The 25828-nt window shown below is 46.0% G+C and overlaps 1 protein-coding gene across 1 annotated transcript; it reads right to left on the reverse strand.

Moving 5' to 3' along the window:
- Positions 1 to 287: 287 nt before the first annotated feature.
- larp4b (La ribonucleoprotein 4B) lies at positions 288 to 25774 on the reverse strand. Its single transcript, XM_076137927.1, has 17 exons — positions 25219 to 25774; positions 20473 to 20606; positions 14919 to 15069; positions 14096 to 14281; positions 13191 to 13278; positions 11766 to 11902; positions 11104 to 11207; positions 10901 to 11011; positions 10671 to 10724; positions 9717 to 9923; positions 9516 to 9622; positions 8998 to 9261; positions 8281 to 8305; positions 7925 to 8095; positions 7428 to 7612; positions 7142 to 7253; positions 288 to 6524 (listed from the first exon to the last, which is right to left on the reverse strand). The coding sequence occupies exons 2-17, from the start codon at positions 20551 to 20553 to the stop codon at positions 6177 to 6179; spliced, it is 2331 nt and encodes a 776-aa protein (XP_075994042.1). The 5' UTR covers positions 20554 to 20606; positions 25219 to 25774; the 3' UTR covers positions 288 to 6176.
- Positions 25775 to 25828: the final 54 nt, after the last annotated feature.

A 25828-nucleotide genomic window follows, 5' to 3' on the forward strand; every position in this document is an offset into this window, starting at 1 on the left:
ACACAACCTGCATTATTTTATGAGGACGGACGGACGGGGACACACACACACACACACACACACACACACACACACACACACACACACACACACACACACACACACACACACACACACACACACACACACACACACACACACACACACACACACACACACACACACACACACACACACACACACACACACACACACACACACACACACACACACACACACACACACACACACACACACACACACACACACACACACACACACACACACACACACACACACACAACCTCAACAGTGCCTAAATCTTTATTTTTCAGTAAGCTACATTTTTTTTCTCCAAATTAGACAGTTTTACATCATGACACAAGAGTAACTTAAATTATCTATAGCCGACATGTACGCTTGATTCCAGTCTCTGTGGAAGAATAGACCCAAAAAAAGAACAACAAAGAAAAAAGCCCTCTTGTGAACACAACCTCCGTTCCACGTTTGTTAAAGGTGTCGTTAGCCAAAATATCTGTCCCAACCCCAAACACGGAGTCATCGATTGTCCACAGCCATTAGCGTAGCATGGTAGAGAGTTGAGTTAGACCACAGTGAGTTGATAAAGAGTCTTGTTCCAGTCAGTTGCTGTGCATTTGTTATAGTATCGTTGCTGGAAAACACAAAGGTAAAACAAACCACTAGGGGCTCTATCTGAACATGAAGATGCAACCTTGGGGGGCCGGGGAGAGGCAGGGGAGCCGGGGGGGGAGTCGTTGTAGATGGCACTGTTAAAACCAGAGAACAGGAAGGAGGAGGCGGAGCTAGGCAGGCGACACGGGCTGATAAGTGTGAGCTCCTTCCAACCATGGCAAGCGTTCAAATTAGCGCCGCAAGAAAAACAGGAGAAGCGTTGTGGGGGGGAGGGACTTGCAACCGCCTTCCCGCCAAACGCAAGAATCCCATCGCATCCAGCAACGTCCTGTAGCGCCTCAGGCCATCTTACAAAACGACCATATGTGCATTGGTTTGGACTTGGGTCCAGTTGAGTCCAGTTGGTTGTTTGTTACACATTCAGAGTTCGTGAACACACACTGCGGAAGCTCAATCTGCAAGTTCACCCCTCCCCACACACACACATACACAGACACAAATCCTTTCCGACAGTCAGCGGCGTCACAAAGTCTCTCCAGATGAAAAGTCTTTGATGGACTCAAAACTCAGTTCAGTTTCAAGGAAAATCACAAAGGAACACAAGAAAAACTCAAAGCCAGAGATGGCAAATGCTCGGCTATGTACAAGTCAAACCGCCCGGTCTGACTGAAGTCCTCACAGCTGCTGCCGCTGTCAACATGTGATCAAAACGCTTTAAAAGAAGTCACACACGGTGCTGTGTTAATCTCTGTGCCACGCTGCGATGGATGTGTGTGTGTGTGTGTGTGTGTGTGAGTCTAAACACTGCCGTCTGCATGTCTGACCCCAAGCCTGTCACACAAAAGAAAACAGCGAAAAAGAAAGAAAAGGTTTGTACAGTTTTCTCTCAGACGAACATCTTCATTGTACAAAGTGATCACATCCTGAGTGCACGGCTGACAGGCAGGTGGGAAACTTCAGAATCAAAACCCCCAGACTGATCTTTAGGAGCCACGGGCCGAGAGGCGCCGTCTCCCACCTGGAGCCGCCGGGCGTTACGTGCTGCAGGGGCGTTTCCGTGCGTCTGCGCTTCACCCTGGTTTGATTCTAAAGATTCCCATCTGGAATTGCGACGCGCCCACCAGGTGTCGCTCTTTAGCGCCAGTTAAAGACAGACGGGAGTCGTCCGTCCATGGTGCTGATATAATCCTGTTATTAACTATGGACTTCCTGTGTGGAGCCGAGTGTGTGTGAGAATCAAAACACAAAACAAATCTGCCTCAGTGTAAACTTCATTTCTCATTTTGAACTTTGGTTCATTCACCAGTTTGATCTCTAATGAAGTCCATTCTGTTTTCATTTAGAACAATTTAAAGATCTTTGTTGTTGAATCAGATTATAAAATTGGTGCTACGTCATTTAGGCATTTGACTTATTTTGCCCCCCCCCCCCAGGTGTGCACAGTGACAGCGCCTGCTACGCCAGGTGTGACCACAGGTAAAGAAAATGGAATGAAAACGAGAAACAAAAACAGAACAAAGTACAATCAGACGACCTGGCCGGCGCTTCAGAGTGGAGCAGAACCCAAACGCTGCTCGCCCAAAACTAAAAAAAACAAACTCAAAGTTAAAGAAAAAGAAAAATCTTTCCAAAGCACAACATTAAGTTTTTTTTCTCCGTATCCTACATCCGTCCGGCTCCACAGCCACCTTCACCGTTCAACAAGATCAATATATTTTTATATCATTTTAAGGTACCTCTTATATTTTTCTGAGTATTTACAACTGTACAGGCAAAGCACACACTCCAAAGTGCACAGATTTAATACAGTATCGACTAGTTTTGCATTTACAAGGTTTATATTTCCCCCCCCCCCTCCCCGCAAAAACAACCTGAAACTATTAAACAAGAAACAAAAATGGACAATCAAACATTTCGTACATTTTACAAAATAAACAAAATCAAAAAAAGTTGTGTGGGAGGGGGGAGAGGGGGAAGGGGAGGGGGAGAAAGCAAACGCTGCTAGATTTGTACTCTCAGTATGACTGGCGACTCGTCTGGTGCGGCTAAATGTTTCCCCTTCTCACACTTTGGGGGGTTGTGGGGGATCGGGGAGGGGTTCTTTTTGTGTGTGTGTGTGTGTGTGTGTGAAAAGAAATAAACTCTATGCTCGTCTCGTATAAAAGTTAAGGCAAAGTCATTTTTCAAGTTTAAATAAAATTCAAGTTTCTCAAACACTGGATGGACATTTGGACATGTTGCTTGTATAGAGATGCGTCTCCTCCCTACAAAAGAAAACTGAATGATATTTATCACCTCATAAACAGCATTGGTTTATAAATAAGTGGATATGGTGCATTAGCGCCTCCTTTACCATCTCCACTGATGAGAATAAAGAAATAATAATAATAATAATAATAATAATCATCATCTCCCCATCCTAGTGCATCTCAGTCCTTCAAAATGGAAACAAAAAAAACATTTTTTTTTTTTTAGCAAACTCAAGATTTAGCGTCCAAATCAGAAGCAGCTATGAGCACGAGAACAGGCGTGATGAATGAAGCGTTCCCTTCTCCTGTTTTGCCGTAGTGGGATTACCCATAATGCTTGTGGTTGCAGGAAGACTTTTGGACGAGACGCGCCAGGTCCCCGGGTCACGCAGGTTTGCGTTTCCTCCACCGGGGTTTCGGGTACGGTACAGTGGTTTCTAAAGGGTCCCACCCATCCCAACGCCAAACAGAGCGTGACGACGGAGCGGTTACATCATCCCAACGCCAGGCAGAGCGCACCAGCAGAGCGGTTACATCATCCCAACGCCAGGCAGAGCGGTTACATCCCCATCCGATTCTAAGCCGATCACAGATTCAGAAGAAGTTCAAACGATCAATCTGGGGCTAAACAACGCATCCATGCTTTGGACGGACGGAACAGAGTCCGGCCTCACACACACACACACTCAGTCGGTTATCTGCCAGGATATCTGCTACAGTAGACAGATTTACCAACCGCAGCTCCAAATTCACAGAGTAACAAGTTCGCTCCGGCTATACTCGCTACCTCACGTCGGTGTGGAGATGGAAATGTTTTGGCTGCCGTTCTTCCTCACGGGGCAGAACGCCGCCGCTCGGGTCGGCGCCCCCGCTCCTTTTCTCTGCCAGAGGCGAAGTGGCAAGAAGGGCGGCGGGCTTCTGTTCAAACGTCTTCCGTCCGCTTCAAGCTCGGGTTAAATCAAAGTGTGCAAACGTGTGGAATGAACGCCATGAGAAAGCACGCCGACAGAGCAATCAAAACACAACAAACGGCTCTAGTGGCGACGCCTTCACACCCGGAGAGGAAGGAGCAGAACCTCCTACTCCTCTGTGACCCCGTGTCTTCCCTCACTTCAACCACTCAGTGTTAAAGAGCAGAAGCGATCGGTTCCAAACCCTCCAACATAAACGCTTTCCTACTACATCCCAGCTCCACATCATTCACCTCAAAGCCACCGTCATCAATCATCTCCCTCACCAAAACAACAACTTCATATCAACTTAGGTGACACGCCATCAAAAATAAAACTTGCAGGATTCTGTGTGTGTGTGTGTGTGTGTTCAAGTCCTTCTAAGCACCCACAGTGATTTGAAACAAGGCTGCTGCACAGGCGACAATCCTTCACACACACACACACACACACACACACACACACACACACACACACACACACACACACACACACACACACACACACACACACACACACACACACACACACACACACACACACACACACACACACACACACACACACACACACACACACACACACACACACACGTCAAAGGCATCCCCGTGTGTTCATCCTCGGTGGATATTGTGAGTTCAATCAGAAATTTACGTAACAATGGACGAGTGTGTTCTTCCTCTAGTTTCTCAGGAGCAAATATCCGTCCCTTTTTTTTTTTAGCTTCCAGTGAGATAAAGCGATCATTCTGTTCTGGATCTCAGTGCAAAGGTTGTGTGGATATAAATCAATAATCTCCACAGACAGTATTGAATGATTTGTAGTAACAGATTGTAGGATTTCATCTCCAGCACCACCAGAACCCCCCGGTGAGAGCTTTTGCTAAAAAATTTGAATGAACTGATCCTTTGACTTGGCAGACTTTCAAATTTGAGCACAGGACAGCCGAGTCGTCGTTATTTACCCGTCAAAGAGCCGCGACCACAAGGTAACCAGCGTGGAAATGGCAGCTAGTGTTCATCTCCCTCCTTCCCTCCTTCAGGACATCACAGAAACCGTAACACTCCCAAAAGAGACGCAATTCTTTCCGCGAGACACGTTCCTCATCCCAAGGCTCAAGCGTTTGCAGCCTGAGAGCGACCCTGCCTCTTCCCTCCACACTCTGTGCCTGCTGAGGAAAACCAATCCACGCTTTCACAGCAAAGATGAAGCCAAAAGGCATTGTGGCTTTTAACAGAACATTGGAATATTTTCTTTCTTCCCCTCCCAGAATGTCAAGAACATGAAGCCTCCATCCTTCCCCCATCTGTGTGTGTGTCTTAAACTGGACCAAGCGCTCACACCAGGGTCATAATCTGCCAACCTGAACCATGTCCAAAAGGAGACATCGGGGTCGCTCCTTTTCTCATTCGTCATGAAGCAAAAGATATCTGCATGGCCGCCGGGCTTTGCCGCTGAAACAGAGCGAGACAGCGCTGCGTTGCCATCGGAAACCAGACGAGGCGATGCAACATAGCGGCGAGCAGTACGCGAGGGAAAACAAAAACAAACTGAGCTTGGAGTGAGCAGAGGGAAGAGGTGATTCTGTACAGAGACAGTCAGAAGCCGGAGCCGCCCAAGCGCCGTCACGCTGGCAACCACCGCCGGTCACTGAACAGAAAATGTACCGACAGTTGACAATGGTATGCAAACAAAGCTGAGCTGGTTGCAAAGATACTTAAGAGACTCCATCCATCAAGAGAGACGCTCACTTTGAGATGATGTAAACCAAAGAAGCCCAGTCTTGTTAGGCAAGATTTAGGCGTTAAGTCAATGTGAATGTATGGAAAGAAATCTGATCTGTTAAGCTACAAAAAGTCCCACATGCAAAAAAGAAAAAAAGAAAAATCAACTCACTATCACGGCCAAACAGGATGAAGTCTATTTTTTATCCCCCATCATCCTTTGGGGCGCCTACCCACAATGCCCTGCTCTGTGCAAGACTACTTCAATCCCACAAGGCAGTTTGGACAGAATGAATTCATTTCTGTATCGTCTGCACCGAGCCGCAGACGGCCACGCCTACGTGATGCAGAAGAGAAAAGGAGAAATAAAACTGAAATAAAAAAGCAAATAAATAGAATAAAAAGAATGAAATGGTGCTCTACGTGCACAGTAAAGTGCTTTTTGTCTGCAAGCCCTGATCCAGAAAAGAAGAAGGCGTCCTCTATGCTCGTTTGTGACTGGGAATTCTGGGATATAAGTATTTAATAGCCCTGACTTATATTTCCTTTTTTAAACGCCTTTGTAGCGCATGGGGGGGTTGGGAGGGGGTGGAGGACTCCAGGAGGGGCGGGGCTTCACCCTACTGTGGGGACTTGGGTGGGGTGTGATGGGGATCTTTGCTGGGGGTTTTCCCTGGGTGTGGGGGTGGGGAGGCCCACCGCCCCGTCGGCTTCTGGCCCTCCCGTGGAGGTCTTCCCGTCGTGGCTGCGGAGCCGGGCTTGGAGGAGGAAGAGGAGGAGGAGGAGGGGGGGTATGTCTCTCTGGCTTTGGCCTCGCTGGGCTGAGTCGGGGTCTCGGGGCACTTCCTCTCCTCACCTGCAGAGGCAGCGCAGGCTGGCTTGGTTTCCTTTGGGGCTGGCGGTTGCTGTAGTGTTGGGGCGTCCTTCACCCGCTGGCAGATCTCGGCATAGGAGGGTTTCCTCAGCTCCTAAGGGGAAACAACCCGCAGTGGTCATGGGTAGCGGCGCCAGGAAGTTAGTCAACTACAACGCAAATAACACTGAGAAATATTCTACATGTTCATCGACTTAATGGCTCACACATGTCCTCTGGCTTCAGGCTGGAAAAGGCTTATTAAAATGTAGAATTTATTTATGTTAACATTCAAATAGAATCCATTTAATATAATTTAATCAGACAGGACAATTAATGGAAATAAGATCCTCACTTCTCCAGTTTAAATGGTTGTATAGCGTTGTGTAGCCTTACATGCCTGTGTCATGCAGCACACTACAGGTCTGTGATCTGTTGGGACCGTGACTAAAGCTGGACTCATTATGCTGCCATCTGCTGGACACATCTATTCAATTCAACTTAGATACAAATGTGCCAGAATTCTGACAGAGGTGTTTTTGTTTTGATTGAAGTCTCTGCAATGATTGAGAGAAAATTCTACGGATTGTTCCGATACCAATCTGTATTAAAGATCTACAACTCTTTACCCATGATTCCAGACTGGAATCGATGCCAGCTGGTGCAATTCATTGAGTCACCTTTGAATAGAGGATAAACAAAATAAACAAAGGAAACAGAATCAATACTGACTGTAGCAGCACCGTTGACTTGAACTGATTTGCTTGTAGTGGACAAAGTACCAGGAACTCGCTCCACAGACAACAGCACTTCCTTTGGCTTCATCTCCGCTGCCTTCACCTCCCTGAAATAAAGCCAAACAGAAGATATGACTGCAGAGAACATTAACAAATCAAAACAAATCATGTTCTTTGGGTGAGAGAGAAGATAGTTCTCAATCAAACTATCAATATGCAATACAGGATCCACCTGTTACTTGTGGCAACCTCATTATATTTTGGGTTAGAGTGTTTCTTACACTGATGGTGTGGAGGGGGAGTTGGGTGTGCCGGCGGCTAGGGTCGGGATTAATGGTGAGGCCGGTGTTGCAGTGGTGGGTGAGGGCTGGAAGCTCGTAGGCATGGTGGAGGTGGAGGTCCGAAGAGGGTCTTTGGGACCTCCTGGAGACGGAGCTCCTCCAGTACTGGCATCAGTGCTTACATTCTGCAACGACAACATGAAGACAGGAACAAATTGCCTGTGTTAAAACAAGTGACGAGTACATAATTGTCCTAAATCAGAAGTGGTCATTGGAGTGGCCACCTGCCCAGAAAGGTCTGAACCATTTAGTGTTCCATCTGACCTGAAATACACTCCAGCATCAAACTAATTCTAAAGTTGGATCCAGTGAAAGGAAAGGAAAGGAAATCAGTGACCTGAGTAAGCAGTGGGATCAGTAAATTGCTTATTTATCTAGAATGAAACACAAACACCAGGAAAGGTGCGAGTCAGCTTGTCGATGGCGTCGGCTCTTACCCGTTCCTTGGCCGGTCCCACAACCACGCTGCTGGCAAGCCGGTTATCGAACACGTCTTCTGTCTTGAGCTGTCCGGCCGCCCCGGGCAGAGGGGGGAAACTAGAAAGGCCCAGCTCGAAGCTCGGAGACGGCGGTTTGGGAGGAGTTGACGGCGATTGAGGCGTCACTCTCTGTTATGACGGCAACAAACACGGCGTCAACGCGGGACAAACACAAACACACTACAGCAGAAGTGGGAGCGGGCGTCGGTCGGGCCGACGGTGTTGGAGGATCACTTCATCCAACAAAAACATCCACCATACAAAATGACATTACAAACAACAAGAAGACACATGACACAGAAGAAGAAACTTACTGTAAACTTTTCGTCCCTCTTTTTCCTAGAAGCAGAAACATTTTTCCTTTTAGAAAGAGAACATCTTCAATTTACAAACATTCATTCACAGTGATGATGTAACACCAGATTAGTGGATGTACTCAGGGCGGCAACTGACAACTATTTTGATCTATTCTGTCATCTATTCTGTGGATTAATGGATTATTTGGATTGGATGCATTTCCAGCACTTGAAAAGAAATGCAGAGATCTAATGTATAACCAATAAACCAGGATTTGATTAATAGTCTTTTTTTACATTTTAACAAAAATAAAAAAAACTCAAAAGGTCAAAAATATCGGATTATAGATTTCCCTTATTTAACCCTGTGACAGACTTCAATGCAGTGATGTCGCCAGCCTGTACCGACACAGAGCAACTGATCCATCATTACATTTGTTGCCAACTGTTTCTATGAGCAGTTTTGTGGAGCGCCTGTTGCAGCTGTATTTGATGAACTCGCACATACACAACTAACTGGGCTCTGTTCTTCTTCTATGGTGATTTACCTTCACACAGTCCATTTGGAATGAATAATGTTTTTGGCCACAGTATTCCATTCACTGTATTTGATTTAAGTGACCTATAATCTTTGTTGACAGTTGGCAACAGCGCAAATCCATTTCTGGTAGTCCGTTAAATCAGTTAGTGACGATGGTGCAATAGTTCAGGACTGTGAAAGTGTGTCTGACGCACCTTCCTCGGCCCATTCCCAGGGAGTAGTCGGTGGTTGTAGGCTCAATCACTCTCCCCGTGCCCACAGTGTCCCTGCGGGGGAAGGAGGTTGTGGAGGGTAACCGTGTTCTGGACTGGCTGGTGGGGAGTCGCATCGGCGGGCTACTGCGGACCCCATTAAGAAGTCTCTCATTGGGGAAGCTGGGAAAGAGGCCCGGGCTGTCCAGGAGCCCAGAGCTGCGGTCTGCTGTAGGGACCGTCGGCCTCAGGTGAGGTTTGTGACTCCTGCATGAGAAAAGACACTTTCAGTCCAACGGTGCCATTTGTAATAAGAGGGGTTCACAGGAAGTTCAATCAGCAAGATGCTTTTAAACCTTCTCATGCATATATGGATGTTCTTCTGTTTGTGTAACAAAGTGTCATTATATGTCAGAATAGTGTTCTCCATATCCTGAATGAGAAGGGAAAATGAGATTGAAACATGTAAACGTGTGGCCTTGGAGTTTCGGGACGGCGTCTGGCCTCATAAGGACACAAACCTGTTTCTGGTTGAGTAGTGTCTGACAGTGAGAGGAGACGACGCTGGTTTGAAACTGTGTGATGTGGTAAATCCGTTGATGAACTGGGTGTTGTGAAATGGAGTAACCTGGTGAAAAGAGGAACGCACGCCTATTAGTGCTACTCACAAGAAGTCAATCAGACAAACAGGGCGCAAAATAATGCACACATATTGTTGTTACCAGCGTGGGGTCGATGAAGCTGTGTGTGGCTGACCACGCCTGCGGTGTGATGAGGCTGTACAGGGGGAACTGCTGCTGGGGGCTGTACACCGGCGGGATGTAGTAAGACGTGTAGCGCTGCTGAGCGTACGGGTTCACCTCCACGGGCCCATTCTTTTGCATGAAAGTGTTATATCTAAAGGCGATGGCCTTCGCCTTTATCCTCGCCTGGTAGGAAGAAACACAACAGGGTGAGGAGACAGTTGCCAACACAGACATTCATTTAAGATCACCACACACTCGCCCACTATATTTGTGTACATGTATTTACTGCTTAGTGCTTGTAAATATGCTGCTTATTAATGCGTCAATCCTGAATTAAAGCAAATATAAATACATTTGTAAGTAAGCGCATGACAAGAGCATAATTGAAGATGGGGGTTGGTTTTGTGCTCTGCAATATAATTTATTCAGTCAGACAAATGGCCAGAGTGCCGTAGAGCAGTCGCACCGCTCCGTTCCTGTGACCAGACAGCAGGAACAAGAGCACTTCAGAAAGTATAACATCTACATTAAGAAGCTTATTGCTTGGAGCATTTAAATGTGCATGCTTGTGTGCTGTAAAGCGTTGTGGCATACAAAAAGAGAAAGGTGGACATGGAAAGAATTGAAATAGGAGCTCTGCAAAAGATGTTCTTTCCTTAAGTGGTGTTAATGGGGGTTTTCATAGAGTGGAAGTACTACAGTGATATCACGCTCCCTTTAAATGGATCTCTTAAGTGAAGATGAGGGAGCGCTTTGAGCTGAACGCCTCAACCTGTTTGTCTGTGGCACAGCTCAATTATGTATGAGAAGAGGATACGCTGGCATTGTTCTTTACTGACAAAAATGCAGAATTGCACAGTTAGATTATAAAATGACAGATTTCAAATTGAGTTAAAAATAAATAAGAGTATATGACAACATACAACATACCTTAATTGCCTTTCCTTGGAAGGTCTTCACCTCCTCACGGAGATACTGATATGCCTTGATGAGCACAGAAGTTCAATTTTAATATATTTAATATTTTAAGAAACAGAGACTGAGTGAAGACTCTTACAAGCACTAGATGAAGCTAAAACTTTAATATTGCTAAAATCGAGAGTGCAACAGCAGCGTAAGTAATGGTGGAAATACAGAAGAAAACACTGGAGCACAATTACCTGCTGTGCATCCGCTTCTGATTCAAAGGTGATGAACCAGTTGTCGTTGTAGGCAAATTCACAGTTGATAAACTTGGGTAAGTTGTCCCCTTTAAAAAGAGCTTCAACCTCCTTCAAGACAAAGACAAGGAGATGAAAATATTGCAACAAGGCTTTTTGTTAAGGCAGCAGCAAAAGCACAACCAAAGTGAAAGCCTACTGACCTCTATGGGCGTGCTCTCAGGAACCTCTCTGAGGATCACGATGCAGCGGTTCTGATTGGGTCGCACCTTCTCCCCCTTCTCATCCACCTGGACTAATGGAAGAGCTGGAAAAAAAAAACAGATTAGGGATTGATTGACTTAGCTAAATCAACAATGAATAAAGATTTGGACTGGAATGCGACCCTGGCTGTAACACAGTAAACATGCGGGTTCCCCAGTTCCCCTGGAAGAGGAATCCATTTAATTATTCACCCTGAATTAGACAAAACTCATTAACTGGCACTTTAAGATAAAACCCTTAATCTGAATAAAAGCCTTTAAACACCCGAACATAATTCTTAATAAATGTGAAAAGTTGCTGTCCACTTAAAATTCATTTTTTTCACAGTATCTTGGTTTTGCACGCATCCAGATTTATTTGGGCTTGGTCGTAAATGAAATGTGAATGTAAATCAAACGCACAGGCAGACGGGTTTCTGCTGGATCCACTCTAACAGCCTCTCTGGGAAATCAACTCCAGCTACATGCAGATACACATTTTATACAGCTGGTTTGATATCTGACTTTGTTAATGAGTAAACAATCATCATATAAATGCGTCTTGGCTTGGTTGGCATTAGGTATCGACTCGTAAGCAAACAAGTTTCCGACGCGTCACTCACATCGTAAAATATCCACAATCAGCTCCACGTCTGTGCTGAGCTTCTTGACGTGGTCCAGGTTGGCCACAGTCACGATTGGCACGTATTGGTCACTGTCCATCTGAGAGCTTAGGTACATGTCACTGACCAGGTTCTCCCTGAGGAACACAAGACAAGACAGTGAAGAAGGAGACATTGGAGAATCATCCGGGGTGTTGCTCACATGACAATGTGTTTCCTCTTCAACAAACTAGTTCTGCTGTAAAATGTCCACGTTATGGTGTTATTGAGGGTTTCTCAAGTGTGCCTTTCATGATTTTCCTTGAATGTATTGCACATTTATGTATTGATGGTGCCTTTAAGTCCATGGAGGACAGAAAATGGAGAGACGTGGGTTCTGTAAGGGCCCTGGTTCCTCCAAATCAGCAGCTTAACTGCCACCTCCAGCACAGAGGCTTTAACAGTATGAACTAAGGCTTTGATTCAGACCACGCCTGACGCCCACAGAGAGGGAGAGGGGTGGAAAACCACACACTTCATTGTACTCCTTGATTTTTGATCAGTAGTAAGCAGCGGTCCTACGGCCCATTTCTGTACGGTGCTGCTGAAGTGTAAAAGATCCGGGTCGATCCGGGTTTGTTTGTCACAACTCTAAGAAAATAATACTGGTTGATATTGTTTCAGTTGTCTTACCAATTTGACATGTACTCGTATTTATCTAATTATATTATCCATGAATGATGAACATGTAACCCAGAGCGAGACGTCCATCAGATACACACAACATCTCAGCAACAATGAAACCGCAACCACGAGCGGCCTGTCCCTGTAACAGAGCAGCCAAAGTTTCACCCTATTTGCCTAAATGAAAATCTTTCAGAGGGTTCGCTCGCTGACAGGAATCACTGCAGATAAACCAAAACTGAAAATGAAGACACAAAGAAGGTGGTAGAACTTTACATCTCAACATTGTGAAGTTTACTCGTCACTTGACAGAATTTATTTGTTTTCAATTATTCACAAATTGTAACTTGTTACTCTCACTGCCATCGAGAAGAAAATAGGCTAACTGCCTTTGTGCGACCCTCAGCCTGATCTGCTCGATACAGTTTCATGACACGACTGCTGAGCACAGCGAGGACACGCAGGCAACGCAGGAGAAGGGATTCAGCTGAGCCATGAGCCACTTGTCCCCTGGCCTCTGAAGGAGCTCTTAAATGGCAGACAATCTTCTAGCTGTAGTTTACACTTAAGTGAAACAGCTGATAGATGGAGGTATCCACACACACACACACACACACACACACACACACACACACACACACACACACACACACACACACACACACACACACACACACACACACACACACACACACACACACACACACACACACACACACACACACACACACACACACACACACACAATCAGGCCACACTCACCGGGAAAGACAGAACTCCAGGGTTTTCTTCAGATGCTCCCTCAGGCCCTCCTGGGGGTTCTCAGGCTGGGTGTCACTGACAGTTGACACTGAAGAAGAAAAATAGTCTTAGAACTTCAGCTGCAGTCCTGCATCTCAGAAGTCTCACAGAGTCTCAGGTGGTGCAATTCCCCTGTCAATCATCTTTCATTAATACATCTACTTATCCTGTGACCTTTTGAGGTTGATAGATGTGTTTATATTTTAATCTCAATGGTTCTTCTCAACACAACAGGCTCAGGCTGGGAATTGGAAATGTGGGTTTTTCTCCACGTGAGAATGAAAACACAGGGTTATCTGCAGCGGCGCAGCGGCTGAAGTCAACAGATTCCTTGATACTATAGTTGCTTTGGTAGTTTAGAGTCAAAGGACTGGACATCAGACCAATATTTAGTCCTTTGGTATGAAAGGTAGAGGTTACTTAAGAGAATAAATTGCAGGGGTCAATGAAACTTTAATGCTATGATTAAAAAAAGTCTAAAATCAAATCACTCTTTAGAAGTCGCTGTGTGCCTCCAGACAACGAATGATGCCACTTAAGTCTGAGTGCAGCTCTCAACATGATGCACTTTACTTTGCAATGACTGAGATTTACACGTCAACCATAGACACAAAGACACAACATTGCTAGCATCGCCGAACAGCACAGACAACAGCCTGTAACTGTTACAGTGAGCATTCACTAAACCAATGAGAGTGGATTCAATCTGCCTTAGCGAGGACTTCCACGGTCAAATTGATCTCTTTTTAAATCTGGCTGCACTATACGTTTACCAGTGGAGAATTCATTTGCTGCACCTGTCTCCCCTCTGTCTAGACTCATGGTTAATCCTCCTCTGACAACCCACCAAACACTAATCTGCTCACCTGTGTGTGGTGCATCCTGTCCAGGCTCAGGGTATTCTGTGTAGGAAGGGTCAGCGCACTCCAGGGTGACTGTGGCCGCAGGGGCCACGGAGGCCGGCTCAGCCAGCATCACTGGTACGGGCGGAGGCTCATCGGCGTTGGTTAGTAGAGGCTCCTTGTAGGCCTTGTCCTCACTGGCTTCATAGCCTGCGGCAAACAGCGGGAGATCCAACGATTAGAAGGCATGAAAAGGTAAAGGACAGGACATTTTGGACACACTAGTTGTTTTCAATGTTTTCAGTGTATCAGTGTTTCAGTGTGTGTGTGTGTGTATCAGGTGTTGTTACTAAGGTAACCACATCTTTAAGATTTGAAGTAGATCCACGAATCCAAATAAGTACAAACCCCTACACGTTTGACGTAGGTTGTCTAACGCCACTACATGCAGGTGGTAAAGCCTTCACCTGCAGGCCCCTGATGGTCAAGTTTAATACAGCTAGCAATTATCACCAGCGTTACATTTACCATACATGTACTCAGAGAAACAGGAGTTAGAATCGGCAAGTTCTTCAATCCAAGGCAAATGAAGAGTAATCAATAATTTCAATTTCACCACCATATCCTTGTTGCCCGGGCGATGACTACACTCAGCTGGGTCTTGAGCACATTAAAATGAGTGATTACAGTCATTTGTGTTGTGGGAACAGAGACTGAGTGGAATATTCATAGTTCGTACTAAATTGAGTATGAATGATTAAAGAGCAGTCTCCTTATGATGAGGGACGACTGTGACAGGCTGCCAGGTAAGAGAAGGGCTCGGTCTAATTGGGTCAGGATGGCTGACCTTCTGGGCCGGGGTCAGCTGAACTATCGCAGCCTTCCTTCCATGGCTGCAGGGCAGCAGGCGTTTCGGTGCTCCCATTAGGGTCCAGGCTAAACATGTGGTTGGCCCATGCTTTCGCATTGGGGTTGAGGTCTGAAACCTTGACGGATTCCTGTAAGAAACACAAAGTACAAAAAGGTTCAGTCAGAGATGTGAGTTTGTCTCCAGTCATCATTACACTGACTCAATTTAACTTTAGATTAAATGACACCGATCAGCTACACTTTCTTTATGTTAACAGACTAGCACTGCAGTAGATAATCACGTCAGTATTACAGTGTTAAGACGAGTGTCACTCACAATGGAACAAGAAATGTAAGTGGAAATGTGCATCCGTTTATAATCAGGAGATATAAAAATACACAACAATACAAAACACAGAATTCCGGTAAACAACCCTCCCTCTACTTAAGCAAATGCTTGTGCCTTTACATCCACACATCCATTGTCGCACGCAAGCACGCGCGGACGCAGGTTCAGATGAAGCATAGCGTGGCTTTAAATACCTGCACGTTCTAAATCATTCAAGGTCCTGAGCTTCAGGACTCTGTGTTACTGTTATAGAACTCTGCTAAAAGAGACGTCCCTAACAAATGATGAGCACAAGAGGGGCAAAACTGATTGTACTATACATCAGCCGTGGTTGCATTTTAGAACAGAGCGCTGCTGACTGAACGTACATACAGTAAATACTCCTGGAGGTTTTGCTGCTATGCTCAGACTGTTTGAACTGAAAACATGGACTGCCATCCTCCACAACCAAAGCTCCTGCAGCCAGGTCATTAAGTGAAACATAGAAGTTAGTGAGTGGCACCGCAGAATGAGACTTGGATCAACTTCTGCTTCAGCATTATGGAGAAAAAGCAGAAGTGATGCCTGAGTGCACTCAACCAACCAACAAGGCTGTCAGAGGGAAACAGTGCCACATGCAGTGCAGTGAGGAGGGACCACATGGACACACACACACACACACACACACACACACACACACACACACACACACACACACACACACACACACACACACACACACACACACACACACACACACACACACACACACACACACACAGTTACTGCCTGCTCAAAATAATAATAAAAATCAGGAAATAAGCTTTAATAATGTAGAAAATAGACATTTTTTCATGACCAATGTAGATTACCCTGACTAATGATCAATATTACCTTTATTACAAACCAATACATTTGATTCTATGACTTTCTGAGCAGGCACAATAAAAATTCACCACCACATCCATCATGTCCAGCAGCAGCACTCCTCAGCCCAACATCATCTGACAGGAGCTATTTGGAACAACATTTGACAGCAGCACGATGCGACAGGGGCCGGGCCAATAAAGCCACCTGACCCGCGGCCATACTCACAGCATCAAAGCAGCCGTTCAACATGCATGTCTCACAGGCGAACAGGCTGAAACCTAAAGCCGTGGTGAGAGCCAAAGTATCCTGAGACATAGCAGGCCTGGTGCTCCCTGTGGGCGGTGGTTGAAGGCCCCAGTGTATCCAAGCCAGGATAAGCACACACACACATGAAAGCATCTCCACTCAGACTCCTGACCAACATTGTATGCATTATGCCATAATCTGGCCTCCATCAAGTGAAGCCTCCGCTGCCACAAAACTACAAATCATCGTTGCTCCCGGCTCATCTCAGCCGCCGCCGCGCTCCGTCTGGCTCCTGAGAGCTGAGCGGCTGGCTCGACGTGGAGTCAACAAATCTAATGACAGCACTGACGCTCCTCTGCCCCGGTGAGGGAGGCTGACGTTGCGGAAGCTGATTGGCTGTCTCGCCTCTGTGCAAGTCCTGCCTGCTTGTGATGTGTCGCTTTTGTACTGAGTCATTCTCCGGCAAAGTGCTGATGCCGTTGAGAGTGTGTTTAATTGTGCCCCTGAGCCTGTTCCACTAATCCACGTGCTAACTAGACAATGAAGCATCACTCAAATTAAAGGCAGCTATACCGTGCCCAGATGAATAGATTATTCTATGGATTAGTCCAGTTCCAGAGGAAAACTCTAATCTTTCTAATCGAGGCTTTTGTATTGGCCTGCAGATTTGTCATTTAAGAAGCAGAACATGAAGCCAAACAGTGAGAGTCAGTCAGGAAAACAAAGGGTGAGAGATTGAGAGAGTGGAGAAGTGCGGACAGAGAGGGAGGAGGCTGACGCAATACACGACGAGCAGCAGGAGGCAGCGTTCCTGGGTCGCATTTCACAAACGCTGCACTACAAGATCAGTCTGAATGCGTCTGGCCAGACGGACACACGCCAACGCCGTCCGTCCCAATAATCCAGCTCTGCGCCGATGCAAAACCCTCCCACTAGCGTTTGACATGGCTGCCATAGAAACAGCTGCTGACATCACCTGCTGTCTGTGTGTGTGTGTGTGTGTGTGTGTGTGTGTGTGTGTGTGTGTGTGTGTTCCAGGTCTGCATGACCTTTCAAAATTTTAAGAACTTCCTTTCCTTCAGAGGAGGAAAAACATCCACTGCTTCTCTGGTTCAGGGTGCATTGTGGGAGGAGACAGGAGGACGTGATTCATCAACAAGTGTGGACAGAGAGGAGTTATTGTCAGTGTCAGTGGAGAGCAGCAGCCATTGCATGGGTTTATTGCTCTGCCCTGTCTGATGAAGGCAGGTTTGGAACACTGAAAGACGGATATAACAGACCTAGTAAAATCCCACAGGGGAGAAAACAGAAAAACAGCTGAATTAGGACTGATTGGTCCGTCCGCAGACCTGTGTGTCATTTTCTTTCCCTGACAGCGAGAGGAAGCAGCAGGCCAGACAAGTGCTGAGCATTCAGGAGTCAATCTGATCGGACCGGCCGTAAACTCCTTCATCCATATCCGAGCAGGACACCACAGTCTCAGCACAAATAACTAAACTATATTTTGTGGATGCTTTAAACACAAAATGTCAAACTTCTCAAGCAGTCCAATGGTTATATATTCACAGAGACCTTCAGTCGTTATAAACACATTACTTCTTCCTGGACAGGAAACTCCAGCAGCACACAGAATTTGTCCAAACCTTGAACCGCTCCGTACATGAAAACACCGACCTGACCCGTGAGTGGGGGGTTGGTTTAGGTATGAGCTCACACACACTTGGGCACAAATACTGATATGGTGAAATCTAGGTTTTAAGTTGAACACCATGATGTTTATGTTAACCCATTACACATGGTGGCGGTCACAAAAAGCTTAAGGTCATTCTGGAAATCCTTCACCCAGATTTAGCCGATACAGAAACGTTCCCCTACAAGACAAGGATCCAAGTTTAAGTCATTTTCCATTTTCTAGACAGATTTTCTGCACAACTGACTCTCACACTCTCTCTCTCTCTCTCTCTCTCTCGTTGTGACATTTCCCACCTCTAACCTTGGTTTGTAAATGCTCTAAGCATTCGTTGCCTTCCTGTTCCATTGTCAATCTACTTTCCAATCTGGAGCACGTGGAGGGACGGTGGAAAAAGACTGCAAGGTTCTTTCCATTTCCTCATTTTGGAGCTCTCGGGGAAATAAGTATCAATAGCATCTACTTAGTTCTTACAATTTCCTTATTTCCACATTCTTTCCTATTCCGAGACGCTGACTGAAAAGCCACACGGGGAACATGAGGTCACACCCCTGGGCCGGTTTCATTGTGACACGGGCTCGCTCGCTCGTTCCCAAACTCAATCCTGCATTTCCTCTTCATCCGAGCGGCCGCCTTGCTCCTTCACACTGCAGGAAACACGAAGATCACGACTACAGAGCTGCTGAGCAAACTTCAAATGACTTTTAGGCCCAGAGAGGTTTTCCACCAAACCAAAGCGATCCATGCTTCCTGCGAGTAAGCAGCCGGGGAACAACGATCTAAGCATGGAAGCACAATAGACAGATTATCATTATTGAGATTGAGCAAATGTTCAAAAATAAAAAACCTCCCAAAAGCAAAACTGCAGCTCAAAGTAGCACAGAACTTCAAAACCCAGGTAATGGTACTTATTTGTTTTTTAGCCATCCAAGTCTCTTCTTTGAATACGACAAGAAAAAATGGCCAATAGGAGCGAAATGTCACAAGCTAACTCACGCCAGCCCAAATCCAGCGGTATTTGTCTGCTGGCTGGTATTAATATCCCGTCCTGTCCCGTTGACCGCGTATAACCTTAAAGCGTCACATGTGCTACCATCAATCAAAGCTCTGCAGCGCCTTAGCAGAGCCATCAGTCAGACCGATTGTGCAAATCAACAGAGGAGAGTTTTCCCATAAGGCGCTGGTCGTCGGAGCATTGGTTCACACTCGCCTCCAGGTAGAAAGGAGTCGGGCTGCTCGTTAGTTTGGATTAAACCTTTTAACCGTCTGCTACCATTTGTTACTAAGGACTTCTGCTTCTTCACGCGTTCTCCTGATGTAATTTGCCTGCTGTAGCCTCTGGCAGACCTCACCGGCCGCTACAAAATGATCATTCACAGTGCGGCTTTCATCTCTTCCAGGAATGTTTCACACTGTACCCTCGCACAAAAGAGCAACAGAACAGGTCATCTTACACACATGGTGACAATGTGCTATTGTTGGGTTTCTCCAGTTAACCTGTCGTTGCAAGTGAACACAATGCCGACTTCAGACGCTTCCTCCAAATTTTGTAGGTGTGCGTCTACGAATACAACACACCCGACATCACCTTAACGCCTTAATGATCATCTCCAAGGAGGACCAAGCCGAGGACAGTCCCCTTCCACTGCTGATGTACAGACAGACAGGAACACACAAGACAGACAGGAACACACCGACAATACCCTCTAGAAAAAACACCGGCATAGGCCACTGATTGTAATGACCACAGACACACAATCGCACACACACATGTTTCTCCACTTCAGCTCTCGATATGCAAAGCTTCACTTTAAGCCTCAGTGTGTTTAGTGGCGAGCGCGTAACAACACGATGTCCCGTGCCATGAGAGCATCGGATCGATCCTCCACTCGTGTCGCATCCCAGCTCGCCGCTTCCTAATCCTGGCCTTGACGGAACAACAACACCTATGATCAATGGAGTTTAACACAGGCAGAGGAAAATAAAAACAGGTCATGGTTATTTAGTTACAAGTGTTGCCTCTTTCTCTGCCTCTTCCGGCGGTGATTTTTTTTACCCAGCACTTTTTCCATTATGCATAATCAGTGTGGGAAATCAACTCCAGTGAAAAGCGGGCTGGGGCCGGTGCAGTGGCCGACACCGCCGGCATCTTTGGACGGGAACAGACATCGCCTGTTGGTCTATTTCTGAAAAACAAAAAAATCGGTCCTGCCGCCGATAAAAAACGCAAAACGTGGTTCGGCCCCATTTCACTGCTGGATTTTTGCAAAACAAAAACACAAAAGAGCAGCGAGCGAGGGAAACGTGTCGACAACTAACCTCACAAAATACTAAGAGCTCTGTAAAAGACACTTTCTGCTACAAGTCAAAAATATTACAACACCTAAACAGTGTGTATGTCAGAGTGTGTACACCTACCAAATGAGAGTTCTCTTTTGCCTCTTGTACTTGCTGCACCTGTGGTTCAGCTACAACTTTCGTGTCCTGGTCAGAAGTCATGAGCCGTCTGCTTCTTGGCTCCTCAGGGAGAAGTCTTTGTGTCACCAAGTAAGCTACAGGGGGGCGAGAGGAGACAAACAAGTTAGAATCAAAAACAGACACTCGTCACATCGCTGCAAACTCCTGCCCGTTGTTGCAACACCTGGAAGCTGGGAGAGAGCAGAGGGGAATGTCCGACAATAACTCTAGGACTGGTCAGGCGAGGAACGGAAACTTTTAAAACTTCCCCACTTTTTCATACAATACATGAAGTTTGTTATTAATCTCCAAGTGCTAAAGAGTTGTGACTGTCGCAGGAAGTTGGCTGCCATGTTCACAGCGAGAGCAAACGGTACTGGCGTTTGTCAGGTAATAACTTTGATTGAACCGGGCTCAATTTATGGCCGGTGTCAGACGGAGCTGCGGTGTAGCCGTTCCCAGGCGAGCACACATCCATTATGGCAAGATGTTTAAATGTGAAAAATCTGCCGTCAACTTCTCCTGACAATCTCTTAACCGCACACAAGCTAATGGATCGATGGATAAATGTTCGATTGCAGTCTGACCTTTACTTTGAAAAGAAAAGTGGTGTGAAAAGTCGACATCTTGGGGGATTTGCAGTATGTTGAGTTTTGTTGATCTTTTCCGTTTCTCCATTTTCAACGCCAAAAGAATATTTTTACAGATCACATCTATTAACTCTTGTGGCCTTATGTCTTCAATCAATCAATTAGCAATGATAATAAACACTTGACTGAACTTTCCTTACTCTGAGATGGACTTTGTCAGCCTGAGCTCTACTCAGCCTCAGCTGTTCCTGAGCTGAAGCCAAACATTTGTGTGCCAAGATTGTAAATGTAGTTTGTTGTTTAAACATTAAGATCAAAGTACAGTAAGTTGCAGAGGAGACAAACTAAAGCATAGGTTTGAAATGCTGGTAGTTAGTGGAATAACAGAGGATTCATTTTCAGAGGATGGTGAACGTTTGAATCCATTTCACGGCGATCTGTTACAGTTTGTTGAGACACTTGACTCAAGCAAAATGTTGAGCTGACATATTGCCAAGACTACAGACTGCTGCTCGTCTGGCTAAACACGACTACATCCTATAATCAGCGGCAAAAAACACAAACCAACTCAATGAAAATGATACGGCTGAAGATAATTGTTCTCAAACCTTCGCCTGGAGCGTCAAAGCACCGAGTATTTTCATCTCATCCGGCTCTACAGAGACCCCATTAACTAAAACGTGTGATCGAGAGTCGTTGCCACCAGCTGAGAAAGGGAGGACACAAAAGTTGGAATTGTGTCCAGAGAGTGTATTTTGCCTGGATGCTTGTTATTCTATTGGTTAGACAAGAAAATATCACAGTGTTACAATTTGGAATCCAAGTTCATTTCTAAATCAGCACTCTGCTCACATGCAGTCCCATCCATGATGTCATGATTAAGACCTTTACATGCCTGAATTAATTGATTTTCAACGGCATCAGCTCGGCCTGTTACTTATAAGAAGCATCTCTGGATCGATCTAATGACGTTTAGGTTCCTGCATGTTTGAATGAAGGAAAACAGTTTTTAATGCATGTAAATACAGAATAATAAAAGTTTTAAGTGCATGTGGATGTACTGAATGAAAAAAGACAGGACCCCCACCCCCCCTGCCCTCGCTGTGTTGGAAGTCCTTTGTAAAGTGATAAAGCAGCCAACAATGGGGTGCCTGTCTTTGACACGTGCCCGAGCTGTGTTTGCATACAATGCAGAAAAAGAATGGTATGGCTGTAAAGCTGATCTGACCTTTGATCCACATACTCATTCCAATAGGCCGAGTGTGTGTGTGTGTGTGTGTGTGTGTGTGTGTGTGTGTGTGTGTGTGTGTGTGTGTGTGTGTGTGTGTGTGTGTGATGAACAGTGGTAAACACAGACGATCAAATACAGTCACCAATCAAAACGGCTCCAAAGTGACAAATGCTTTTAACAAGAGGCTTGAGACTTGTTTTCCAACTCGAGTGTAAATATAACTTCCCTCTATTTTTACACAGAATCAAGAGCTCCACACACACACACACACTGTGACATCTATAATAGCACGGAGAAGTGATGTTAAATAAATAGAGCTATGTGGTAACTGCCCCGTGTTGTAATGAAGCCTGGCGTCGACGATCTGTGCATTATACACATCTCTATGACTAACATTAGGAGTGTGTGTGTACTGAAAACCACACACATTACTGTTGTGATGTATAATCTGTGTAATTACCTCACGAGCCCATTTCATAACTCAATGAAACGACGACCTTTGCGGGGCTTAGAGGCGACGGCAGCAGTTCATTACCTGCCTACTACAATGTGAGGGCGTCTCTGTGTCAACGGGATCATGGGCACGGATCCACACACCCATAACCTACGATGCGGTGCTTAGTACAATTACAGATGTGGAACAATGACGGTATAATACACAAGCCCGCCTCAGTATGTATATACTGAAGCGTAGGCGGTAACAATCACAGGAGCACAGAGAGCCTGACCTGATATGTCCCTAAGAAAGGGCTGACCGGTGTGACAGCACTGTCATGTCCTCAACAATCGCAATGAGTCAATCATAATGTCTAGACAAGGCCTGGACCAAACACACTTTGCTCCACTCTGCTCGAAGTTCACCTCGCTTGTTTCCACTCCTCCTAATCAAAGGAGGACAGTCATATAATGTTGATACTCTTCTGCTCCCTCAAATCAAATCAATACTTGGTATAAGATTCTGAGAGATTTTGTAGGTTTGAAAAAAAAAGAAAGAAAAGGGAACAGGGGATTTTACTATTTCCTGTGTCAACCGCAGCTACTCAGAACTAAACCAAAACATTGTGGTCTGATGCGTCAAATACACTTGTGTGGGCTGAAACTGTATGAGAAACGTGTGTTCTTTGGTAAGAACTGAAATCAAGCAGATTTGGTTTTAAGCTGTATTGGACAAAGTTAAATTGCATTAAGTGGCCAACTGGGGTTCTGAGTGACACATGAACCATTTACATTAATAGCTCTGTTGTAAACGCCGTTTCAGATTTGTGAAACATTTTCCATTTGTGAAAGAAAAAAGCTCTTCTTTGATTTGTTTCTGTCTAGACCGGTCTAAATGCCAAGCCTACACCAAAAGCTGCTGTGGTTAGTCCAGTGGTTGTCAATTCTGGTGCTGCCACATCGCTGCATATTACATCTCTCTCTCTCTGCTGCACACAGCTAAATCATGGAGCTTTGTCACTGCTGGTGAATCCTACCCTCAGCGTAGGAGCCGTACCAGCCCGGCCCTGTGCATGCTCTCCTCTCCTCTCCTCATGACCTGGTTGTCATGTCCATTGGGAGGAAGCTCCCAGCTCAACATTGGTTCAAGACAGTGGCAAAGGGAACTAATCTGACCGACACAGATAAACCTTCATTAAACAAACTAAACTGCAATCAGTGTGCAGCAAACACAGCAGCACTCTGTCGTCTGTTTGAACAGAGTTGATAATTAAAGAGAAATTCCATTAAAAGAAAAACTGCTTGATGGATGAAATGTATGCAAAATGAGATCCTTTGGTCAGCTGCGATCCAGTTCTGAGACGCCATTGTTGTTCACAGTTAGAACAACCTCCTAGTGTTTTTCTGAGATTAGCTGCAAATGTCCATGTCCAGTCTCCACAACATGGCACCTCTGCTCAACCCACATGTCATTTGTAGTGATGAAAGGCTAGAGTCAGTCAGTACATCACCAAGTCTCTGGGCCCTGCTGAAGACAGAGACCAGCACGCATCTGTTGATGTTGACCGACATCAGAGCAGCGACATCTCAGGGAGATCAAGAGTAGATGGATTTGCACCTGTGCAGGTAACAGGTGTGACAGGCTCCAGGGTGAAGAACCACTGGACAGTTCAAACAGGACCGAGATGCCAACATGTTTAAAAGCCTGATTAAGATCCTAAATCCCAAATTAAACCAGACAGAGTTTGATCAACACTTCCAAAACAACTGTGGTTATGATAATTGATAAGTGGGTTGAATTTAAAGCAGCGGAACTGCTGGGAAACTAAAATTCTGCATGGAGAAAAAAACTACACAAACAGAAATTGACAGTCAGCTGTGGGAGGGGGGGAAACGTCAACCCAGGAGTCTGCATGTTCCCGGCGCGCTGCACCACTGTTCATCCTCATCCAGACAGTCTGTCACACACTCCACACGCGTCTGTTTGGCTTAACTTCACTCACCAAAGAGTGCAACTAGTAGCAAATACGCAATGCAGGCGTACTTAGTAGCTGACACAGCCGAGAAAGACCGCAGCTCACATGCCAAAGCCACACAGCCGCCAACTGCGAGCCCTACACCGGCGCACCGGAGGCGAGGGTTGGAGCAGCAGACGGAGGACTGACAAACAACCGCACAACTGTCACCGCATGTGTTAATACGAGCTTTGAGACGTGAAGTTCAGGAAAAGAAGCAGCCAAGTGTGGTCAGCTGGCTTGCAGCAGCATCCCATGAAAGATGGCGACCTCCGGCGTGATTTCGCGGATTCCCCAACCCCCCCATCGTTTGGACTCAAGCTAACACTTAGCGAGCGGGCTACACACCCCACACACACAACACAGAGCAGAGACGCGACAGTATCTGCGCACTAAAGCTCGTTTCCACACAAGTTTGAAACAGTTTCTTACTCACCTGTCAACTTTCACTGCGCGGCAATGCAAAGACTGAGGTGGTGACGGCGGCTGATGGCGGCGCTGGACTGAGGCCTTCAAACTGGCTTCCAGGCTAAATACGCAGGGTATTAGCTAGCAGGCTATATCGAGCACGCTAGCTACTAACATCCGGCTTAGCGCGCTGAAACGAGTCGCAAATAAGTCCTCGGGTTTGACGGAAAATACCCAGATGCGGTGTAGCGACGTGCCGACGCCGAAAGTGTGTGAAAGCGGGCAGCCCCGAGCACTGCGAGCTAGTTAGCGAGTGAACTAGCTAAGTGTTAGCTAGGTGGCTGGCTAGCTAGCTTGCCGATCAACTTTGTGCAGTCGGGCTCGATAAATCTGGCGCCTGGAATTTCACGCGTAACAAATTTCCTCACGGCCAACAGCAGCGTCCGAGGAAGAAACGTGTCAAAAATCTACCAAGGAACTCTGAAAGCGGGGGGTAAACTCGCATTCGTCTCGAAGCTTCCGATCGATGGAGCTCTCGTTATGCTAAGGTGAGGGTGAGAGGATTTTGGAATGGAGAAATGACCGTTTCCTTTCCCTTTCGTGTGCAGCACAAAGATCGTCTATAATGAAAGCGAGGA

The sequence above is a fragment of the Genypterus blacodes genome, unplaced genomic scaffold (assembly GCF_046128005.1).
Source record: "Genypterus blacodes isolate CSIRO-AG114 ecotype Tasmania unplaced genomic scaffold, CSIRO-AGI_Gbla_v1 ptg000342l_1, whole genome shotgun sequence".
NCBI lineage: Eukaryota > Metazoa > Chordata > Actinopteri > Ophidiiformes > Ophidiidae > Genypterus > Genypterus blacodes.

Excerpts from the sequence above, each read along its gene's own strand:
- larp4b (XM_076137927.1), bottom strand. The coding sequence starts at position 20,553 with ATGACTTCTGACCAGGACACGAAAGTTGTAGCTGAACCACAGGTGCAG. Across the intron at positions 11,208-11,765 it reads GATTGTGGATATTTTACGAT|CTCTTCCATTAGTCCAGGTG; the intron begins GTGAGTGACGCG and ends TTTTTTTTCCAG. Across the intron at positions 7,254-7,427 it reads TCCCCCTCCACACCATCAGT|GGAGGTGAAGGCAGCGGAGA; the intron begins GTAAGAAACACT and ends GCTTTATTTCAG.